The 18,936-nt window shown below is 44.4% G+C and overlaps 1 protein-coding gene and 1 long non-coding RNA gene across 8 annotated transcripts; one reads left to right on the top strand and one right to left on the bottom strand.

The window, feature by feature from the left end:
- Positions 1 to 3,848: 3,848 nt before the first annotated feature.
- On the bottom strand, positions 3,849 to 6,696 carry LOC124699675 (probable L-type lectin-domain containing receptor kinase S.5). The gene is made up of 2 exons (XM_047231936.1): positions 5,353 to 6,696; positions 3,849 to 4,962 (listed from the first exon to the last, which is right to left on the bottom strand). Exons 1-2 carry the CDS (start codon positions 6,659 to 6,661, stop codon positions 4,079 to 4,081), a joined length of 2,193 nt encoding a protein of 730 aa, XP_047087892.1. The 5' UTR covers positions 6,662 to 6,696; the 3' UTR covers positions 3,849 to 4,078.
- Positions 6,697 to 9,174: 2,478 nt separating this feature from the next.
- LOC124703558 lies at positions 9,175 to 17,739 on the top strand. 7 transcript variants are annotated; one of them, XR_007003165.1, is made up of 9 exons: positions 9,176 to 9,579; positions 10,312 to 10,493; positions 11,435 to 12,737; positions 12,819 to 12,914; positions 13,015 to 13,065; positions 13,346 to 15,803; positions 16,433 to 16,559; positions 16,941 to 16,985; positions 17,262 to 17,739. It is a non-coding gene; the product is annotated as an uncharacterized LOC124703558 (long non-coding RNA). The 7 variants fall into 7 exon arrangements; XR_007003164.1 differs by having other exon boundaries at positions 9,175 to 9,579; positions 16,433 to 16,985; XR_007003163.1 differs by adding an exon at positions 10,078 to 10,238 and having other exon boundaries at positions 9,175 to 9,579; positions 16,433 to 17,739.
- The last annotated feature ends 1,197 nt before the right edge of the window (positions 17,740 to 18,936 follow it).

Here is an 18,936-nt window from a genome sequence, read left to right as displayed (position 1 = left end):
CCACGCCTCCTTCGCTGTTGCCTTGATGGCGAGCGTGGAGAGCATCTCCGGCGGGACAGACCGTAGCAGGCACTCCATTGTCGTATGGTCCGTCTCGCGCTCCGGCGTCCCGTCGGTGACAACGACCCAAAGCTGGCGCGCCTCCAGCATGACCTGCATGAGGAGGGCCCAACCCGTGTAGTTCATGCGATTCAACATCGACCACGAACTACCGGTGTCGCGGACAACCCGCTGGAGGACCAGCGAGCTCCCACTCTCCTTCTTCTCCGTGGTGGTGACCACAGCATTGCTGCCGCCGATCATCTCCGCTGTGAATCTCTCACGAACTTAGGCTATGATACCAATTGTTGGCCCTAAACTAGATCTACCATCCCTGATATGAACTGAGAGACGAAGAGAGGAAGAGGTGACAATGAAGCACACGTGAATGATCTTTCCACAACTACAAAGTCAAAAGGTAACATCCCATCGGACTCCGACGGGATGGGTCGACCGGTCGGCCGACCGCTGTAGATGACGCAGAGAGCATCCTACCAATGTGCATGACGTCTACCACGTCCTAGTCTACCTAACATGTACTTGCCCGTATAGGCACTGATGTGACTTCCCGGGGACACTCCCCCCGGGGAGCACAAGTCTTCCCGGGAACACCTTCCCGGGGACACTCCCCGTGAACAATCTTCCCGGGGAGGGACACGAGCCGTCCCGGGAATAACCTCCCGAGAATGGCACACTCCCGGAGACACACGCCTATTCCAACAACGTCTACGCGTTTGGGGTGCTCGTCCTCGAGGTCGTCACTGTCAAGAGGTCGCTCGGTGCGGGGAATTTCGTGTTCCCGGTGCTCATGGACTGGGTCTAGTGGCTTCATGGTGAGGAAAGGCTCCTGGAAGCCGTGGAGGATGAGCTGACCACCATGGCAGATTTTAGTTCAGAAAACACCACCAGGTTGGTGCTACTGGGTTTGGCGTGCAACGACCCCAACCCGTCAGAAAGACCGAGCATGGATCAGGTGGTGCAGGTCATCGCCAAGTCCATGCCGCCACCGGCGGTGCCTCTAGTGAAACCAAAATTCGTTTGGCCACCGGGAGGAGAGCAGCTACTGCTCTTAGACAGTCCGAATGATGACGACGATTTTGTGGAGTCAGATCATCGTGATTCTAACAGGATTCGCTGGGAGGAGATGGAGCACTACATTGATAGCTTGGCGACGTGCATCAAGCCATCATCAGAGATCACCCAGCGCAAGTCCCGTAATGTTGCTGAGACAAACATCAGTCAGGACATTGAAAAATCTGTGTAAGCAAGCACTAGGAAAATGCTTTCTAAACTCAATATTCTGCACTCATACTTTCGTTTCGCCCAAGGTAACATATCCACAATGAGTATATATTTGAGGAGGCTGTTGAAGGACAGTTAACCTTCCATTTGGTGGAAGAAGAGCTGATGGTGTAGTTGTTCTTGTTCGTCCAAACCTAGTCAGTACTTGAGCATTTGCATGTGTTTTTTGAGAGCTGGAGATCATGTACAATGTCTAATAATTGATTTTTGTTACATCCATAACACAACAATCATCGAACATCGATAATGCTGGGAAGCGGGCATCCGTCCGCCTGGACGCTCTATTGGTGGGCTGCGGCGCCAGCCGAACTACCCCCTCCTATCCGCTCGGGAGTTTCTAAAATAAAATCCGCTCGTCCAGTCGTTCCTATCCACTCGTCCACTCGCTCCTATCCGCTCCAGGGGAAATGGCCACCGCGAGGACTAGGCGCGAGGCACCCGCAGCGTCCTCCACCGCCCAGGCGCGGAGCGGCACGGCCTGCCACCTCTGAGGCGCAGCGCTCGATCGTCAGCTGGACCTGCCAGGCGCGGCGTGTGGCCGCGCTCAAAGTCGCGGCGATCGCCTGTCGGCCCTACCAGGCGCAGCACGCAGCTGCACTCTCCCAGTCGTGCGGCCGCTGCCTCCCCGACGCGTCGCGAAGCCGCCGCCGCTGGGCCGCTGCCTCCGGTGAACTCCACACACCGACGAGCCTCTCCATTCTCCCAAGCAGTAAGGAGATGTTGTGCTGAAAGCGCATGTTGTAAGCGTATGTTTCAAGTGTTTTAGACGTTTTAGAGTTTGTTGCAATTGTTTCATACGGATGTTGCAAAAGTAGATCGGGATGTTGCATATGTAGCAATAGTTGTACACGTATGTTGTAAGCGTCTGTTCCCAATGTTTTATCAGTTTTTCAGACGTATGTTGCAAGTGTGTTTATCTAGATGTTGCATATGTTTCACACATATGTTGCAACTGTTTTATTTGGATGTTCCGTATGTTTTGCAATGGTTTTCAAGTGTTTTCAGGTGTTTTTGCAAGTGTTTTAGACGCATGTTTCAAGTGTTTCATCTATCTTCTTTTGTATGTTGCAAGTGTTGCATCTGGATGTTTCAAAAGTAGATCAGGAGTTGCACATGCGATGCGCATGGGAAGCGGGAGGGGGCGCGATCTGTCCACGCGCGGGCGACGTCTGGGCGGCGCGGGCCCCGCGTGGTCACGCGAAATGCAGGCGCGGGCGGGTGATGTCCGGGCAGCGCGGGCCCCAGCGTGGACGCACGAAATGGCGGCACGGAAACGGGTTGCAGCTGTGGGCGTCCGTCCGGGTGCTAGCAGTGCCGTTCAAACATACATCAAATTTATTGGTAGCCGGTACCCTTCTTGGCCCCTCCTCCTACGCCATTGTGCCGTCCTAACCAGCAACTTTTGCAAGAAGCTTGGTTTCGCAGGAGTTATCGTGTGTCTATGTCATCACGCGAAGTCATTTGGAGAGCTGGAAAGGTGGAGGTTGATGTTCGGCTATCCCTCCACATGGAGGATGATTTTGCGCCCAGCAAAGCAGCCCACAAGCCCAGTCCTTGTGCACCATTGATCTGACCCCTAAAAATATTCAACTAACAAAAGTTTGAACTAAAAAAAAAGGTATCTCGTCGAGTACTACAACTTTGCTTTAGGTTGTATCTCCATCTGAGATCGTCTGAAAAATTCAAAAAAATTAATTTCAAATCTAACATAATTTTTGGACTCTAAATAAATTTAAACGGAAATGTTATCAACTACAAAGTTTTATATCTCTTTGGACTCTACAACTTTGATATAGACTTCGCCTTTAAACCATATTCGTATGTTGGATGCTAGCTTTAAAACTATCTAGGCATCTGAAGCAACTCAATATTGTACCTTTTGTTAGATTAATGTACTAAGAAATAACCGTATTTCATTTCGCAATCATGTCAAGGAACCATTTGTGTCTATAAAATGCAAGGTCTAACTAACAAGAATGCCATGAGTCCATTGTATTGGTGGTTAAGAGGAATGACTAGAAACTGAACATTTTTCTTGACGCCTACAACAATTTACTAGAGGGTTTGGACCGCACAAAACTAGCACTTTCTTGATAGTTTTCAATTACACCCAAGGAAATGTGAATTACTTTTGCGGTTTTTAATAACACTCAAGAAAATATGAATTACCTTGACAATTTCAAATAGCACCCAAGGAAATGAGACATACCTTGGCGGTTCGTAACAACACTCAAGGAAACATGGAATTATCTTGGTGGTTACAAACTCACGAAAATATGGAATTATCTTGGCGGTTTTGGTTAGCACTCAAGAATAAGCATTTCCTTGGAGGTTTCATACAACGCCAAGGTAATGATATATCCTTGGGGGTTCAATTTCACCCCTCAAGGAAATTGCTGGCCTCCAAGAATATTTCATTTTCTGATAGTGTGGAAACCAAAAAGGTGCCACCAATTGAAACTTTTTCTATACTAGTAATTCTCCCATGAGCCACTTCACTATCCCACTTTCGCTTACTAATTCGACTATGAACCGTCCGAGACTTGGTCAATGATAACAATACTGGTATGAATTCTTTCTAAATATATTGATACATGGCAACCTTACATAATGGGCCCATGGGCAAAAGAGTTTGCATGAGTAGTGCTAGCATAAATCGACATAGCAAAATAAGCATCCCACCGAGGGATATAAAGTGATCATGTTGAATCTTTCTACTTTGGCTTGAGTGTTGCCCCTAAGGAAGATTGCCATTTGTTGACCTGAAGGATGGGTTGCTACATTCCCATATGTTTTTCCTGTGATGCAGCTCAATCTCGGTCGTGCTTTCTGAACTCCCATCTTGATTGTTAGCTATTACTGATGTACCGTATTCAGAGCTGACTGAAGACCACTCTCCTGCTGGCAGCCACGGTAGTGTTGGTTGCTCAAGGGACACGTCTGGCGGTGGCGTCAACTTGCCGATGACCTGAAGTACATCCGTCATGCTTGGGCGACTGGACGGGTTGAGGCTGGTGCAAGCCATGCCGAGCAGCAGTAAACGTTTGGCCTCCTCCACAACATGAGGTTGATCCTTCCCTGAGACAAACATACCATCTAAGGCCTCCAGTAGCGTACCCTCACGGTGAAGGCGCCGCGCCCAGAGACTGATGTGGCCATCCTCCGCTGGGACGTCTGAACTCTTCTTGCCAGAAACCACCTCAAGGATAAGCACCCCAAATGCATATATGTCAGTCTGTCGTGCGGCCTTGAAGTTATAGAAGCTCTCTGGAGCTATGTAGCCAATGGTTCCGGCGATGCCGGTGATGGAGCTCCTGTCTGCAGCGACTGTGCAGGCGATACCGAAGTCACCAAGGCGAGCACAGAAGGTGGAGTCGAGCATGACATTGCTTGCCTTGATGTCACGGTGCAGCACCATTGGCTCGTGCTCGTGATGAAGGTAGTGCAGACCTGTAGCTATATCCCTGACAATGCCGTAGCGGGTGTCCCATTGCCCAATAGCTGCATCATTCTGCTGCCGCCCCCGGCCAAAGCCACCATTCGGGAACAGATGCTGGTCCAAGCTACCATTCTTCATGTACTCGTATATAAGCAGGGGCTCTCCTTTGTTGTAGGACCAGCCTATAATTTTTAGGCACCGATAAGTTTCCATGAGAAATTAAAAATTCCGTGTGTACTCTAGGCTGGAAGGCAATAATCCAAGGACGAGTAGCATGATCACCTATATCTTTGCTTTCTCAATTTATTAAATTACACAAATTATCGATAACATATATCACTATTAACTGAAGTCAATTTTCCTGTGCATTTTCCTTTTTCCTAAGACATAGACTAGAAAAAAAAAATCATATCTCACTCATGCAAACTTCAATTCCGTGAAATTCAAGTTACATTTATAGCAGTTTTATAATTCCGTTGAAGCTAGAATGACTCTTGTTATGGGCGGGATGGGGGAGGAAGTATTTGATAAGTAGTAGATAGATCAAAGAAAAATGGGATAGGAACACATACCGACAAGTGGGACAACGTTCTTGTGCCGCAGACGGTTGATGACGCTGACCTCCGCGAGGAAGTCTTGGTAGCGGTGGTCCTGGAGTTCCCGCGTGAACTTCTTGATGGCCACCTTGATTGCTTGCCCCGTCCTTGAAGCAGCAGCAGGAAGAACGCATCCGTAGACGGCCCCAAATCCGCCTCGCCCAAGCTTCATCGCGTCGTCAAAGTTGTCGGTGGCCTTCTTGATGTCTGCGAAGTCGATGTGCATCGGCACACCGGGGAGGCTCTGCATAGTCTTGGCCAGCTCGTCCAGCTCCTTCTTCCACCGTCTGTATTTCGAGTTGAGGTAGCAGTACACAGCGGTAGCCGCGACAAGAGTCGCAGCTACAGAGCCCAGCACCGAGGACAGTACAGCAACGACCCACTTTTGGGAACCTTGCTTGGGGAGAGGCCGGTGGACCGTCAAGTTCCAGCTCTGGAGCTGAGCGAGCTGCCCGACCGAGGAGAAAAGACCAATTTGGCCTCTTACTCGCTCCCCCGCCAGCATTTCTCCCAAGTCGAAGGCCATGGAGGTGGCGACGGCGTAGGGAGCCTCTGGGTTCCGTGCAGCGTCACCGACGCTGACCGACAACCGTTTCCCAAGAGGGTCGTATGCAAGGAAAGCTTCTACGGAGTTCCTCCCCGGCTCTACAGAAATCTGCACACAGGCAGTACTGGCGGCAGCGTACAGAGGCCATGTACATGAACCCATCTGCGAAGAACCAGATCCAGATGTGTTTTGTTGGCTCCATGAGTCGGGTGGTAGTACTATGGACATATCACGGTTCTGGTTGCCACTGAAGTCGTACGCGGGTAGTATGGCCACGACCAGGCTCGCCGGCGTCTGGTTGTCCGGCTCGTAGTGGACGCCGCCCATGTTGAAGCTAAGCCTGAAGATTCCCCCGTACCAGATATATCCCCATGGAAGGTACAGCCCAGGCGAGTTTGAAGACGTACCATTTCTGTACGAGCTGAGTGTCTCTTCTTGAGGGATGGCGCTCTGTGTATCTAGCAGCAAGGTACCTGAATCCGTGAGGAACAGATAACCCTGGTTCACTCGATCGTAGTCAACGGTTATCCAGGTGAGACTACTGTCCGCCAGAGCAAGGTTGGAGCCGGAGGATTTGCATGACTGCGCGTTGGAGCAGGAAAGCAGAGAGCACAGGAACAGGATGATGATCAGGCGTACCCCTAAGATGACTGTGGTGCTGCGGCAGGATCGACATGGAACAGGTAGCAGCGGAAGAAGCTTTTTAGCCTGTACTCCTCCTATCTGTGTGCAGGCCATCCTTTAGCTATCTGCCTACTACTCCTCCTTGTCAGGCAATACTATGGCTTGTCAAGCGGCAGAAAATAGTGGAGGTACGGTCGTGTAAGAGAGGTTCAATTCAACACGCATACGGTACCGACACACAATAGTCAAACCACCGACTATTCCAGATACGACAGCTCATTTCCATGATATAAGTGGATTTTTTTTTGGAGTGAAACTTTGACACGCAACAATTGAAATGACCTGCAATAGCTGCGGCCTTGGTGTCACCATCCAGACAGGGCCGGCTCTGGCGCAAGCAAGTCGCGATCACTCTGCGACAACCAAAACCGCAGCCATTTTTTCTCAAGCACAGTATATATAGAAAAAGGTAGAAGAAAAAAAATTAGGCCCATCTAGCATGCACACAGCCTAGATTGGGCTCATTTAAAAAGTTCGCCCTGGGGCCCTCCAAATCCTAGAGCCGGCCCAGCATCCAGAACACGATTTGGCCTCGAGGTTTACTGATTCTAGTGTGCAGAATTACACGTTCAAGTGCAAATTAATATCCACTCAAAAAAAAAGTGCAAATTAATATGGAAAAAAAATTCCAAATTAGCCCCTCTAGGTTTGGCATGTGTCTAAATAAACTCCTAAAAATGTTTACATCAAGTTACTTTTCTAAACTATTTCAATTGATCTAAGTGACCCTTTTACAACATATTTAATTTTTCTTTCTCCACGTATAAATTAAGTTTTAATTTCAAATTTTGTAAGATAACGTAGGACATCATACTTTATTAGAAAAAAATATATCTTTTTTTTAAATAAATGGTGAGGCGCGCTGTTATTCATTTAAGTTAGAAATAGACAAGCTTACACTACTCTAAAAACACACGTCTCACTACCGGTACTATCACTGTTAGTTCATGGCTATATATGCCTTGCTTTGCACACAAAATATAAGTTTTTTATATGAAGTCAGATCAAAGCAAACTTTAAATCAAAAATTGCAGAGTTTAAAGAGATCTAAAACTTTATAGTGATATTTTTTAATTTGAAATGGTTTATTTGTCCAAATGATCAATATAAGTTCTCCGACCGGATTTGAGATGGTTAATAATCTCAAATGGAGACAAAGTTAACATCAAAATTGTAGACTCGTCTACAACTTTGTAGCTAATAACATTTTAATTTGATATCATTTAGAGTGTCAAATATACAATGCAAGATTCATAAATTTCCATGTGTACTCTTGGCAGGAAGGCAATAATCCACAGACGAGTAGCACGATCCCATATCTTTGTTCTTTTAAATTTATTAAAGTACACAAACTATCAAGAACATAAGTATATGATTGACCGCTTCTACATAAACTACTTCCACACTTGTCAAATCCATTTCTAGAGGTTGTTTCTACCCAAACGTTTTCTCAAAATCCATTTATAGAGGTAGTCTGTGATGAGGACATCACTCATACAAGTCATGGAGACGAAGAGGACTAGCATGGGCGTTTAACTCATCCAAGTCATGGAGGAGGCCCGGTCCAACTCAAATTGGTGTCTATCTTGGATTCCAGGAGCAGTCCCGGGTAAAATTGAAGCCTAGGACACATACGGACTCTGTTTTTGACGATTCACATAAGCACAGAAAGATAATTTCATAAGCTAACCAATGACGTTGGTTTGGTCAAAATTCATTCGAAGTCAACGGGTGCCACTACACGAAGACCGACCTTTGGAAAGGAAAAAAAAACCATCCCGCGTGCACGCTCTCGAGACGACACGTGTCGAGCGCGGAACAACATCCCGGGAAAAGACGCGAATCGTTTTCCGGGCTTGGTTCCCTTTACGCTCGGCTAGACCCGTTAACAATATGCGGACCTGTTACCCTTCTTTTTCCCTTTCCGCGCTGTACGTTTTCAAAAAATTGGACGGGACCACAAAGGAGTTTCCGTTTTTGTTTTTTCCCTTTGTATTTCTGGGCCGTGAGTTTTCTGGAGAATTAATGGGAGGGAGGTAGCACTTTCAAATTACGAAAAAATTAAATTTAATTCCAACCGAGTGGTACAAGCAGACATATGTCGAAGGGAATGCTACGGCTCGGCTTCGCCTCGTATCAAGGCGTCTTCGGCGCATCTAAAGGTATATATGATGCCCCCCATAGGGGGCTTCACAGCGATTAGCGCTTCTGGACCACTGGATCTTGTCAGCATGTGTCAGTTGATGGATCTCGACCGTTCATTCTGGCCAGTTGTGCTGGTGGTGGTTCGTGGGCGTGGACCATTCATTGCCCTTCCTAGATGAAGTCATGGAGCAGCGCTATTTTACCCGCATGTGACTGCACATGGGACCTACATTAGGCCGGGTCCACTTGTCAATCGCCTTGGGTAAGTTATAAGTGGGTCACGTATGAATGCAGCTTGAGACAGAACCAGCGAGCGAAATCTGCCCCAATCCGCATCTGCTCCTCTCTCCCCCAATCCCTTCGTTTTCTTCCCCGGCCCTCCTCCCACCCCCTGCTCCGCCGACCACCTCCCTGCCTTCTCCACCCAGCTAGCTGCAGCCCTGCCGGTCGGAGGCCAGGGCGGACCTAAACGGCGACGGAAGGGCGGCGGCCGGGGCAGAAAGCGGCGTTGGAGATGGAGGATCGCATCCACATCTTCGTTTCGTCGGGATTTGCCAGCCGGCCGGAGACCTTGGCTTGCAGGACGACAACGAGCTTGACGAGGGAGGGAGAGGCGGCGGGACATGAATCGGCGCGAGCTGAAGAGGGCAGGAGACCATGGCGGCTAGGGTTTCCGCACCTGTCCCTGCGCCGATGAAGATGGTGAGCCTGGACATGGTTGTCCCCTGACAGATGAGTTTGGAGGCGACGAAGGCCCGCGTTGCGGTGAAGAGATGGAGGATCCCCTCCACAACTTAGTTTTGTTCACGTCAAGCTCACCCTCAAAGGTAAGCTCCTGATTTGACTCCGTCGCCTAGACCTAAAACGTGATTTAGTTCATCCCTTTCTTGCGCCCGTGTTTGATATATGGAGTACCCAGGAATTCTTGACTTGCTTGATTAAGGTTCTAGGATTGTATTGGCATCTGTTAGGTCTGTTATATAGAACCAATTTGCTGGGACTCCATAATAAGAGGCTGACAATTAGTACTGTATTGTTAACACCTAACAAAAGCAACAGTTTCATTGATAAAAGAGGCTGCGAGGATCACCTGGTAGTGTGATGGGGGAACGTACCACTGTTGGTTCTATGATCTTTGTCCACTCCTAAGATAATAATACTTGGATTTTTGGTTGTTCTTTTCTGCTTTATTTACTCTCCATAGTAAACTCCCTGGATTATCTCGAAACTGACTTGTTTGTTACGCATCTTGGCCTGTGTAGCATTCCTACCACACAAAGCTTTGGTTCTGCTCCAATTTGCTAATGAATTAACTTTATTGTTAGGTCTGGTGAAAGAACATGTTGCCACTTTTGTATTTTCCACCAACATGCATCCTTGTCGCTGTAGATTTAAATGTGACTGAGAATTTCCAAACCTCACTCTAAAATGGTTGACTTTAACCATTAGCTCCATCTTGCTCACGGTCGTGCTCGTACTGGTGCAAGTAAGTAGAAGAGCCTGACTATTCTCAGTTTTGTTAGTGGTTACCTGGATTGATGGAGTTTCGGCTGATGCAGGAGAGAGGAGGTGGAGCAGCGTAGGGAGGAAGAGGTGAACCGGAAGATCATTTGTGGATTGATGTTCTGAATATGTGTAATGGTAATTTTTTTCATAAGATCTACAAGAACGTGTGCTCATGGCGACACTGGATCCAGTGGTCAGCATGGTTATCGCCGTCAGTGGTTCTCCTTGTCTTCAGGTCAGAAGTGCAGCTCTCAAGATTGATTGCGTTTTGATTATTTTACTGTTTTTCTCATTTGATTGCATAATATATATATATGTGCGATGACCTGAAGATTGATTCATGTAGTGTCATATGTGAGTGCATTAAAAGTATCAAGAATTGGATCAGTCAAATTAATACTAAAAGTAACATCGTTGTGGAACAGAAGGGAGAAAATTAAAGTTTATGCATCAGCAAATATTTAACGAGTCGGTATTCGACATTTCTGTCATTTTCCCTAATGATAAAAGTCACCTTAATTGGTACATCTTGGTTTTCTTGCAATCTGAAGACTGAGCGCGTTCTCAGGTCTACGTCTATTGAGGTTATTAGACAACTCAGTTGGTTAGCTTTCTTTCTTAGTTGAGCATATTTAGTCGTAGTTACTATTGGAATATTCATTTGTCTCTGGTGAGAATGCCATCAAATTATGTAACATATTGGCTTTCCACACAGGAGCACTTTCAAAAGTTCTATATCAAGAATAATATACAATTATCAAAGACCTTAGAGAACTAAGACTTCAGCTATAATAAGATCTCAATAATTGACCATGGTATGGATTGCAATAGCTTTTACTTGTATGTCATATGAATTGTTTGTGGAAAACTGAGAGCTAGCTCAGTGCGGACACCACTCTCCTATTCGACCCCCCATATTAGTAAATGTGTAGCCTGTAGAGATAATAGCTCTTACCATATTGCTCATTAAGCTTGCTCTAGAGAGAGGAAACATTATGCTCTGTGGTCCTTGATACATAGAATTCTTTGAAGAACCAAATTCAGTCCAGTGCTTCAACATTGAATCGTTGATTCTTGATTCTTGATACATTTTCACCATACTATTATGGTTTGAACAATGTAACTTGAATAGATTTGCATGTTTCTCACTGAGTTATGGTTTGGGACATTTTTCAGGTTTGGCTTTTGGCTGGTAACAACGTCAGTGAGGAAGATGTCCTTCACCCCCTTCTGAAGCTAAAGGTTCCGGACTTGTGCCACAGCAATCTCTGGGACGAGGAGGATGCAAAGAGGGAGATGAAGCGGTAAGATGATATCATGAGAGAGGCAGAAGGAGAGACCTCCAGCGACACTAACGTGTGTAGGTGTTTCAGCAGCCGCCTTGGCTCCGCCTTGGCTCCGCCTCTAGGAGCCAAGTGTCTACTTCCACACCATGCCCTTGTCTGTTTATCCATCTCTTCCTCTTAAATAAACTTCGACAAGAAATATCAACAACGTGTTTGCTTCTATCTTTCTGTAGGACACTTGATGTGTATTTTTACCTGTGCATGCGTAGCAGCCTCCTTTATAACATCCAATCTGTTATTACATTTTCTCCCCTTTCATATTCAGTTTTTAAATCTAAAGTTTTTCTACACTTAAATAGGATCCTGACTGCAAATACAGGCGTCACCATAGAAATGGAAAGTTGTGCTCCATGTTTCATGCCACTTTAACTTAAAGAACTAATGAATTACCTGGCCATGTTATGTTGAGATAAAGAGTTCGCCTACATGCTGACATATAGAAGTATCTTAGGGTTTATTCTTTTGCACGAAAAATCTACAGGAGTATCATTAGTGCCTGGCATCTCAGCTAATGGTCATATTCCCTAACTTGTATGTTTCAGCCGTTCAACATTGTGGCATAACCAGGAGCCCAGGATATATATTCTCTCTAAACCCAGGATGTCGAGCCTATTAACATTTTTTTAGATATTTATGTTCATTGTAAAATGGATTACTTTGTGTTCATGTGCTTATATGAATATGACCTGATAAATATGTTGATCGCGGTAGGTCTGCAGATCTCAGTCGACACGTGGTTGCTCCTTTGGTTCCTATGCACCGCTCCTTCGTATTCTTGCGATTCGACGCTACCTCCTGCTATTAGCAATGTTGTTCATCAGTCATCATTGCAGTTATTTGGTACTATCGTGGATTCGTTTGCAACTGGCTTTTCTGTTGATATGGATGCTCACGAGGGTGCCCAGTTTATCTTGGCAAATGGTCGGCTGGGCATATCTTTATAGTATTGCTTCCTTTATTTTTTCCTTCATTCGTGATCGTTCCGTGAACTTATATCAGTATAGTTATCGCATCTTTATGGGCATCTTTTTGGTACTAGCATTTTTATGCCTACAGGTTGTTCATGAAGTTCAGGGCTGGCGTGTTCACCAAGGACGCCACCGTGATTGACTGTCATCCATAAGGGCATCCCAGTAAGAACCTCTATTGTATAAATGACAATGATGCTTCCCAGGATTTAGACATTGTAAATAACTTTGTTTGGGGGTGTCCAGTTTGCCGCCGGCACACAGACGACAAACGTACTGGCGTTCGTGTTCGATGGCATCAACTTTGGAGTGTCAGACTACTCATACTATGCTTACTCCATGGTACTGTAAAATCCTTTCACACCTAAGATGACACGCTGATGTATCAGTTTTAGCGTTGAAACTTCTCTCAAGACTGAACCAATCTCATGTAAACCTTCAGGTTAGGGTGATGTCCATATGAGAGCCTAAGTACCATATCTAGCACCTGGAGGTATGGCCATAAGATTCTACTCCATTTTGTAGGTAGCATTGGTAATTAATATATTTCTGTATTTTGCTTATGAATTTTAAAAATATGAATCCATTTTCCACTTCCAGAATATATACTCAATGGCTAAGTGCGGTTAGAAAGGTTCTACTACATAAGAAGAAATAAAATCTAAGATATTAATAATTTTATTTTGTAGTGTGGTGTATAGGCGGTGGACAGATTTGTTTTTATTCAATGGATATGAATCTGCTGATTTCTTGTTATGATTTTTTTCCTGTAGGCCTTGGATTGGATTGTTTGACTGCGCCCAGTTTCTCTTAATTCCCTGCATGGGCTTGCATAGCATCTAAGCTCAGTATTGGTAGTCAAGATTGTGATCTATTTGCATTTTGGCATGTTTATCTCAGGACTGAAATGGTTATTCCAGGTTAATTGCAATGTGCGTTGTGTTTAAAAATACATAATGCCAAGCAGGTTGCAGACAAGCTAATACTTTTTTTTGGAGGAATAATATTGCATTTTCTTTTTTATGTTCATTATGACTTAACCTAATATGTCTAGCTCCAAGGAAAGCAGGGCAGTTTGGTAAGCAAGGAACAAGTTTCCTTAATATTCCCTGATGCACAAAGTTGTGCAGTCAAGTACACGCTGATACATATATAAAGACAGTTAAGAAGGACATCTCCCTTTTTTGCTATGCAAATGTGCTAGGAGTAGAATCTTATAATACCAAATGTGCTATAAGTAGACTGGTAGTGCCTATTAACTAGGGCAGAAAATCATACCATTTCCCATAATTACCCTTTTTTTATTTCATATCTTCCTTTCTATGTGACCTATATAACTCGACTACATAAAATAAATTTATGTATCAAAATTCATAGTTCATAGGCATTTAACCATGTAGTTAATATTTATATATGTCATACTTGTATTAGCTTCTGTGTTCGATGTTCTTTCTTGAACTGCACATGAAATTATTAAGCTGACAAAAAATGAGATTAATTTTACAATAATTTGTGCTACAGTTGTTTTTTATTCAGATTATATACATTGGCAACATTTCTGTTGGGAATCCCTTGCTCTTTTATTGGAATGTATAATGTTTTTACGGAAATGACAGTCTGATGTGCAATCCATTGCAGTGGTATTTAGCTACATTTCAGGGCATGGTCTTCCTATCAATATGAGGGTCATCTAAAATAATTTATCGGGCGGGTTCTCTCCCTTCGACGAGCTCTCACCGCCACTGTTCTTGGTCTCTCCATCCTGCGCCGCCGCTCCGCCCATCGCTGCCGCTATAGATATGGAGATAATAACTCGCCGAGGTACGACTTTGTCGATTCACTGGCTACAATCCTTCATCATTCTCCTATTGTGGATGGAAAAGCTGGATTTATTTCTTATGAGTTTGTAGGGAAGAGCAGTAGCTACTTTGCAGTAGTCTTTGGAGATTGTATATTTTAACCTTAAGATTTATCATTGGCTGATTTGTGCTTTGCTTTTCAGTGGTGTTTCCGCTTGGTGACATAGGTCCTCAGTAGTTGTTTGTATCATGTTATCTATGTACAGTGGGATCTGAGGAGTGAGGAGTGAGCTCCTCCCTTTTTTAGTTGACATGTGTTTATATGAACTAGGTGCACGGTGCAACAATTCCGTTGTCCGCCTCACGTGGATGTTGTTTCTGCCGTTCCTTAATGCTTGCCATATGCGAATGTTTTTTGCTTAATGCTACTGCTGTTCGCTTATTTGTAGTTGGTTCTATCCTGTAGTGGCTTTTTCAAGAAAGAGACTATTGTGAAATCATGATGTTGTGCCGCTCTGCACTTGTATTTGTTTCGTTCTAGCTGAGCGTGCCTTAGTCAAGAAAAAGACTGTTGTAAATTCCTGGTTTGGTACAATTATGTACTTATTAACGTGCTTTCATGGTTCATGGTATACTGATCTTCCAATGTTGCTACTGTTTGGTGTATGCCCACTTTTGGCAGTATATATTCAGGAGCGTTAAGCAATTTCAGTTCATCGACATTCTCCAGTCCTTTGCTGGGACCTTTTACATTTACTATTGACTATTCAGTTTACATATCTTGGTACTTGTCTTCTTTGTTCGGGTACTTCTTACCATAAATCTTACTTTCCGATATTCAAAGTATGGCAGCACGGAGTTGGCCAACTTGACATCCAACCTGTGGCTACTGAACTTAGTGAGCAGATAACTAAGACGGTTGGCAAACTCAAAGCTGCATGGATATATCCATATGGGGAAGATGGTACTGAAGATGACAAGTTCTCTGAGTTCCACTCTTCGAACCTAGAAAGCTTATTTGGCACATGAGCCATCAGTGCTTCTGGTAAAAAAAAACATATTTCCGAGAACAAGCAAAAAATCTTGATGTAGGAGTACTTAATGTACGAGTGTTATAATTTCTCTTTGTAGTTGTTGGAGTAGTGTTGTAGTATTCAGTTATATTGTCATTTACTCCAACAGTCAACATACCTAGATGCCATCCAAGCATGCCAGTACACTTAATTATTCTTGATTTCTGGGAGTAGATGAAGTTAAGTGGAAATTAAGATCTGCATTATACAGTTGTTGTTCTGCATTGTTTGCTTCTTCTGCTTCCTCTAAATTCTGACCTTATTCAGTAGGTGGGCTGAAGTTAATATCAGGAACAACCATTCTTCAGGTGGCATTCCAGCAACGATATCGATAGAGGAGCGAGCTTCTTCTTCATGTGGTAACGCTCGTGGTAGCACTTGTTCTTCCTGTGGTAGCATCCCTTATTTACAGCTGGAGAAAAGCTTATCTCATTTGATAGTGTCAACTGTATTTAGCTGGATCATACCATTCTCCGTTGTGTGTGACAGGCGTATTATTCTTTTAGTCCTCTTCAGAAATCTATTTTGTATGAATGCATCTCAATTAAACATGTGTGCCATTTCTTGGACAAGATCTGCTATATGTGTTGTTCCAGAATATATAACTATTCGAAGATATTTTAGATTTCGAGTCAAGGCTAACATACTGTACTCCCCTAAACACGGATTAAACATTTCTTTCTAGAATATGCACATTAAGCAAAATTAACCCACCAATCATATGAGTTGTTTCTTGATTATTCATACAAATCTGGTCACTTGGTGGCAGTACCATCTGATTAGCTCCGGCGTTTCTTTAATTGTCACAATCTGCCATCAACTAGAGTTATAGATGGTTTGCTGAGTACATTAAGACGGATTAAAAATCCTTGGCTGGAAATCAAATGTTTGTGACGTGACACGATGCTTGAATTGAGAATTAGAGATGTTATTGAGGTGTGACATGATGCCTGAATTCTTCCCATGTATGTCTGTCCGTGTGATGCAGGGGCGAGGTGGCGTTCTGCATCGACTGAGTGCAGTGAGCAGCAGGGTCTACCGCACACAGCAAGGTTGCATTCACCCACTCCAGGCATGCTAGCTGTCTCCCTCGAAATCTACAACCAAGGGTCCAGGTGAGTGCTCTTATAATTTCTTGGTATTTTTAGTTCTCTTTCTTGACTGGGTTTTACTTGCTCCCGTTGGTTTCCAGTAGTTCTATGCTATGCTGTTAAAATTACAGGAATAACTTTGTGTGTTATTACGCAAAAGGCTTTATGCACAGGTTCCATTTCTATGTGAACGAAACCATGCTCATAGTCAACTGTCAATAGATAGCTTGTAATGTTCAGGTTTCCACTCCACCTAATCATTCAATGTTTGTAAATTGATAGTGAGCACAGATGCATGCTTGCTGGACATTATTTCTTCCGGGTGTTTTGCCATCTGATGTAGATTACTTCTTCCATGTCCCAATCTATAATGCTACATCCCTGACTATTATGTTTCTGTATTAGATTTGTTGTCTGAAGATTCAACGGACGACGGCCAGTTTGTGGAAGGTTCAGTAACAAAATACAATACTCATATGTTGTAATGTACCACTAATTAGCTGCTAAACATTGGTTGCTCGTGCTACCGCCTATCCTTACGCAAGTTCAATAGTAATTGTTGAGATATATTTTGTGTTTTCTACTAAACTTTAACTAACATAATAGTGCAAGTACTTGTTATGATGATCCCATGTGTTCCTCAGGATTGAGCTTAACTGAGATCCATTGTTGCTGCAAGTGGTAATTTTACTTGAGCTACAATCTGATGATGCTCCAGCTGTGCAGGTCATCGGTGCGGGACGACCACCTTGGGCCTGGCACAGAGTGGTTGCCAGGAGCCATGGCATGGCCTGTTCAGCGGTGGCTTGGCGGACAATGCTGTGGTGGTGTGCACCCTGGAGGGTGGCACTCCGTTCGCCGGGTGGCGTGAGCCGGCAATTGTGGTTTGCCTTGTGACTTGGCTTGCTGGAGCCCGATCTGGGCCACCACGCACATTGTGCATGCCCCTCTTAGAAATTGGCACTTCATCTTAGAGATCTAATTCCCTCTTATTTACTTGTTCCCAGTTAGTTAAAAGAAATAAAGTTTGTGATTTGAAGTATATTTAATGATTGTTGTGATTTGAAAAGCAAGCGTTATGTTGTGAACCGGCAGGTCTATGTTGCTTGCTTATAATAGATTTTCGTACATCATCAATATAGTGATCTACAAAACTGTGTATTGCTGATGGACGGGGCGTGTGCCAAGGATCATGTATTTCTTTTGTGATGATTGACCAGGTTCCTGCAACTGCAATAGTCCCCGTGTGCTACTTATGTGTTGTTGCTTTTTTTATTCCATTCATCTAAATTATTTCTATTCTTTCTAGCAAAGGCCGAACTATTCCTAAAATTTTCTCATTCCTATAAACCTCCAGTTTATGGTTGTGGCTTAGTTACCTAGAAAAGTGCTATCTAATAGGTAGCTAAGAACCTATGGTATTATATATTTATGAGAAACGGATTGTAATTTTTGTTAGTCAAATCTTACACGCGTATGCATCTGGTTTCAATATACCACCCAATGCTTAGTCTGTGTTGAACTTCACGAGCTAAGGACTTTGAAATTGGTAATTCAAATTTTCATATATTTCCCATCTAATTTTATTCATCGTATAAATTGGTTGAATTCTACGGGGTCGTGCGCCAAGGCGCACATCTAAATCTAGTCAAACATTAATAAACATAATGAATGGCAGACATATGTCATTGTCCCTGTTTGTCTTTACCCCCATATGTCGAAGCGAGTTCTACGGCTCGGCTTCGCCTCGTATCAAGGTGCCTTCGGCGCATAAAACATTAATAAACATAATGAATGGCAGACATATGGCGTTGTCCCCGTTTGTCTTTACCCCCATATGTCGAAGCGAGTTCTACGGCTCGGCTTCGCCTCGTATCAAGGCACCTTCGGCGCATCAAACTGTTCTTCTCTCTTGTTATTTTTTCTCTTAGATTCTCTGGAAAAATTTCTGTTTTCTGACGGAGAGACGAGTACAGGTTTCGCACCACGATGAGCACGGTACCGTGTTTCTCTTTGTTTCTCTGGATGATTTTCGTTTTCTTTAGCGCAGGTACATGTGCAAAGCTTGTGGAGTACAGCGGTGACGGAGAGACGAGTACAGCGTCCGCACCAAGAGGTGCACTGGACCGTGTTTCTCTTTGTTTCTCTGGATGATTTCCGTTTTCTATAACGCAGGTACAGGTGCAAGTCTTGTGGAGTACAGCGGTGGCGGAGAGACGAGTACAGCGTCCGCACCAAGAGGAGCATGGTACATATTTTCTCTTTGTTTCTCTGGAATATTTTCCGTTCTCTCTAGGGCAGGTACAGGTGCAAGGCTTGTGGAGTACAGCGGCGACAGAGAGACGAGTACAGCGTCCGCACCAAGAGGATCACGGTACAGATTTTCTCTTTGTTTCTCTGG

The sequence above is a fragment of the Lolium rigidum genome, chromosome 3 (assembly GCF_022539505.1).
Source record: "Lolium rigidum isolate FL_2022 chromosome 3, APGP_CSIRO_Lrig_0.1, whole genome shotgun sequence".
Classification (NCBI taxonomy): Eukaryota; Viridiplantae; Streptophyta; class Magnoliopsida; order Poales; family Poaceae; genus Lolium; species Lolium rigidum.
This window is presented reverse-complemented; position numbering and strand designations above follow the sequence as displayed.

What these genes read in the sequence shown, in the direction of transcription:
- LOC124699675 (XM_047231936.1), bottom strand. Translation starts at nt 6,661, where the DNA reads ATGGCCTGCACACAGATAGGAGGAGTACAGGCTAAAAAGCTTCTTCCG. An exon ending in GAACGTTGTCCCACTTGTCG is followed by an intron (nt 4,963 to 5,352) that starts GTATGTGTTCCT and finishes TAAAAATTATAG; the next exon opens with GCTGGTCCTACAACAAAGGA.